Below are 3,368 nucleotides of genomic sequence, written 5' to 3' on the forward strand. Positions count from 1 at the left end.
ATCTCCCCTTCCTCTACCTCGGGTGAAGAGGGAGGTGGCCCAGTGACCTGGTTCTCCAACTTACATGGTTTGTTTGAATACTCAACCCGGAGGGGGACTTAGGTTGATCTGCATTTTAACCTCCCCAGGTGACCCAGGTGGCCCAATGACCACTTGGCAAGACTCTAGAAGTCTAGAGGATTTAATTTTATGACACTGGGGAGCAGGGAAATGGCCAGTGATGGGAAAAGAACGGACTTTAAAGACACCGGAAAACACTCAGTTCAGGTCGGTAAAAGGGACAGTCCAGATGTGGCCTTCTAGTCCCCCTCCCCCCTCCCAGCACCAGCTGGGAATGGGGTCAGGGGTCAACCCCCTCCCTCAAGGCCCTCCCCTGAGTCCAAGAAGTCACTGCAACTGTACCGCAGTCTAAAGTATTTGTTTAATAACAACAACAACAACAACAAAAACACCCCACAGAACTATTGTAAAACAATATTCTCGGTGATCATTGTAATATACAATACAAAGCAATTAATTTCCTCAGAAATCTGAGAAGCACCAAACGTGACCATTTTTTAAAATGTTTGCTTTTCAAAAAATAGAAACACACGGGGGGCCGTCCCCCAAGTCTCTGGTGGCTGGTTGGTGTAGAGGGGAGGGTCGGCCTGCCCTCTCAGTCCGCCAACCCTGGGCTGCATTCAGCAAGCGCCCCACGGTCGCTGATCTCAATCTTGTTCCTCCCCACCTCCGGCGAGGCGCTCGGTAGGATCAGAGAGCACGAATTCCTCCCGCTCCCTGGAGGGCTGGGGTCTGCCAGTCCTTGAGGGAGGCGCTTCAGCGACACAAAATGCGATCGTCCGCTGGAACACAAGCCGCCTGTGGGAACGAGAGAGAAGAGGTGAGACGGGCAGGTTGGAAGGGACGAGGCTGCAAGCCCTTCCCCAAGAGAAGCGTTAAGGGAGCGCGCTCTCCGATCTCGCGTAGGCAAGTTAAGTGCCCGAAAGGAGGGCGACGACCTCGGGCCAAGTTTCCCCCTACCCCGGGCCTCGGTTTCCCCATCTGCAGAAGGACAATGCTCTCGTGCTCCAGTTCGGACCTCACCTCGGCCGCCAGAGCGCTGATCTCGCCGTTGAGGGTGCTCAGCGGAGCCCGGGCGGGGAGCCCCCGGCCCCCGGGGGTCCCGACTTGGGATTCCGAGTTCAGCTCCAACTCCAGGTCCCAGATGTAGTCGATGACGTGCTGGAGGATCTCCACCCGGCTCACCTTACGGTTCTGGGGGAGGGTGGGCACCAGCTCCTTGAGGCGCGAGTAGCAGCCGTTCATGTCGTAGAGCAGCACATTCACCTGCTGCTCGTCGAGCAGGGCAGGCAGGCGCGCCCCGGCGCCCCCCGCGCAGCGCGAGATGGCCACGCTCTGCTCGGACAGACAGCGCACCACCTCGCCCGCGCCGCCTGCGGTCTTGCCGGCCTTCAGCGCGCAGCTGGGGCCCGCGGCGGCCGCGGCGCTGCCAGTGGCGACCTTCATGATTCTGGCGTCGGAGTAAGAGGGAAACGAAGCGCACAGAGGACGCCGGGCGAAGGTAAAGAGAGACCCCGGGGCAGGGAAGAGACGGTTGTAGAAGGCGAGCTCTGAGCCCCGCAGCCCACATTTTATAGAGACGCCGGGCTCTCCCCCGCCAACCCAACACACCCCACTAGAGGCGGGCTCAGGGGGTTCAAAAGCAGCCAATGGGAGATCTCAAGGCGTGGCCTCGAGCGCCTCTGGGTTCCGCCTCCTGCTCTGCTTGCGCACCCTCGCGGCCTTGGAAAGGGAACCCGAGTCTCAGCAGCAGAGAGAGTGGGAGGGCACGGGGCGGGGTGGCTAGTGGAGGCGAGGGCTACCTTGGGCTCCTCGCGGAGGCGGCTTTGCCGACAGGAAAATGACTTTAACAATCCGTTTTCTCAGGTTCATTTTCTCACCTCTCAGTTCCGTTTTATAGATGGGAGAAACTGAGGCCCCTGTGGGGAAGGGGCTGGCTCTGGGTTATCTAGAAAGCCCTTGACTAGGGCCTGGGCTTCTGGGAGCCTGATCTCCCGGCTCTTTGGACCAAAACTTAAAGCGGGCCCCCCTTCACACACTGCTTCCCAGAGCTGGTCTCCCTTACCCAATTCCCAGAGAAAGTTGCTGGTTAATGTTTCTGGGACCTTTTTTTTTTTTTTTTTTTTTTATACCCAGGCTCCTCGGGCTGGGAGCAATTAATTCGAGAAAGTCTTCCTCTGGCATTGGGGGCTGGTCCTCCGGGACACGAACTAGATAGAAGGAGCCCCGAGGGGTCTGCTTCCCCTGATTCTACCCTAAGTTTGCATCGCCCTGCAAAAATTCCCCATATCTGCATCAACTAGTTATTTTTGAATTTTTCTCCCTTTTTTGGCTGTTTCCTGTCCCCTCCTTCCCCCCCACCCCCAAGACCTCCGATCAGGGTCTCCCTCCCACGGCGCGGCAGCTGCGGAGCTCGAGTCTCCCCCCCACCTCCCGGGCGGGTCTGTGTCAGCGTCTGAACAAGCGGCTCAGACCGTTAGACGCCAGGCCCGTGACGTCACCCATTCATAAAACCGGGACGGGCTGTCAGGCTGGCGCCGCGCGGGCGGTCGCCATGGAGACTGCAAACCCGGCTAGAGCGCTCCCCCACTGAGCCCCGCTCGGCCAGTCACCTGCGGACCTCGGGCGGGCGGGAAGGCTGGGAATGCGCTCCTCGCGGGCGCGGTCGCTGGGAAGGGTCACCTTACCTCCCGGCTCCACACCTGGGAATCGCCCCACCAGGCCCACACCTCAGATCACTGGGACGTTTCTTCACCTCCTTATCCACCCCAGCTTCCCCTCCCGTCTGGGGAGAGTTCTGATCCCAACTCTGAAGCTGGGTGAAGTTGGTGGTCTTCGGCCCTCTCTGATTCCTAATACAGTATCTGCCTGGTATTTTGATAATAATGACAAAGGTGACGGCTTATTGAACTCTGAGTTCGCGTCGGGCACCGTGTACTTGACCGTGTGTGAGGCGTTTGCCCTTATCATCTTCTGTAACCCTGGCCCCAGCTCTCAAGTGGAGCTCTGTTGTTTTTTTGGAAAGGAGGAAACTGAGGCTCAAAAAGCCTCCCAAGAGCCATGGCTATTGTGATGGTTGCATTATTATAAGAGGGGCACTTTATTGTAATGCAATCCCTTCCTGCCGGGGTAGGCAGTCTGCTCCAGAGGCCTAGATTGGCCAGAGGCGGGGACATGGTGGATTACAATAGCCACCCAAGGGCACACAGCTTTAGCAGGACTAAAATACTGTGCCCACCAAAGACAGAATTGATATTATGGTCCCTCCCCACCCCCCACCAGCAATTAATTCACTGGGCATCCGCCGG

At 58.0% G+C, this 3,368-nt stretch overlaps 1 protein-coding gene across 1 annotated transcript; it reads right to left on the reverse strand.

Moving 5' to 3' along the window:
- Nucleotides 1-402: 402 nt before the first annotated feature.
- Nucleotides 403-1,628, reverse strand: ID1 (inhibitor of DNA binding 1, HLH protein). The gene is made up of 2 exons (XM_003983640.5): nt 1,084-1,628; nt 403-858 (listed from the first exon to the last, which is right to left on the reverse strand). Exons 1-2 carry the CDS (start codon nt 1,504-1,506, stop codon nt 817-819), a joined length of 465 nt encoding a protein of 154 aa, XP_003983689.1. The 5' UTR covers nt 1,507-1,628; the 3' UTR covers nt 403-816.
- Nucleotides 1,629-3,368: the final 1,740 nt, after the last annotated feature.

This window comes from Felis catus, chromosome A3 (assembly GCF_018350175.1).
Source record: "Felis catus isolate Fca126 chromosome A3, F.catus_Fca126_mat1.0, whole genome shotgun sequence".
NCBI lineage: Eukaryota > Metazoa > Chordata > Mammalia > Carnivora > Felidae > Felis > Felis catus.

Coding starts and splice junctions, on each gene's coding strand:
- ID1 (XM_003983640.5), bottom strand. CDS start 1,506: ATGAAGGTCGCCACTGGCAGCGCCGCGGCCGCCGCGGGCCCCAGCTGC. Junction 859..1,083: donor TCAGCGCTCTGGCGGCCGAG/GTGAGGTCCGAA, acceptor TCGTTCCCACAG/GCGGCTTGTGTTCCAGCGGA.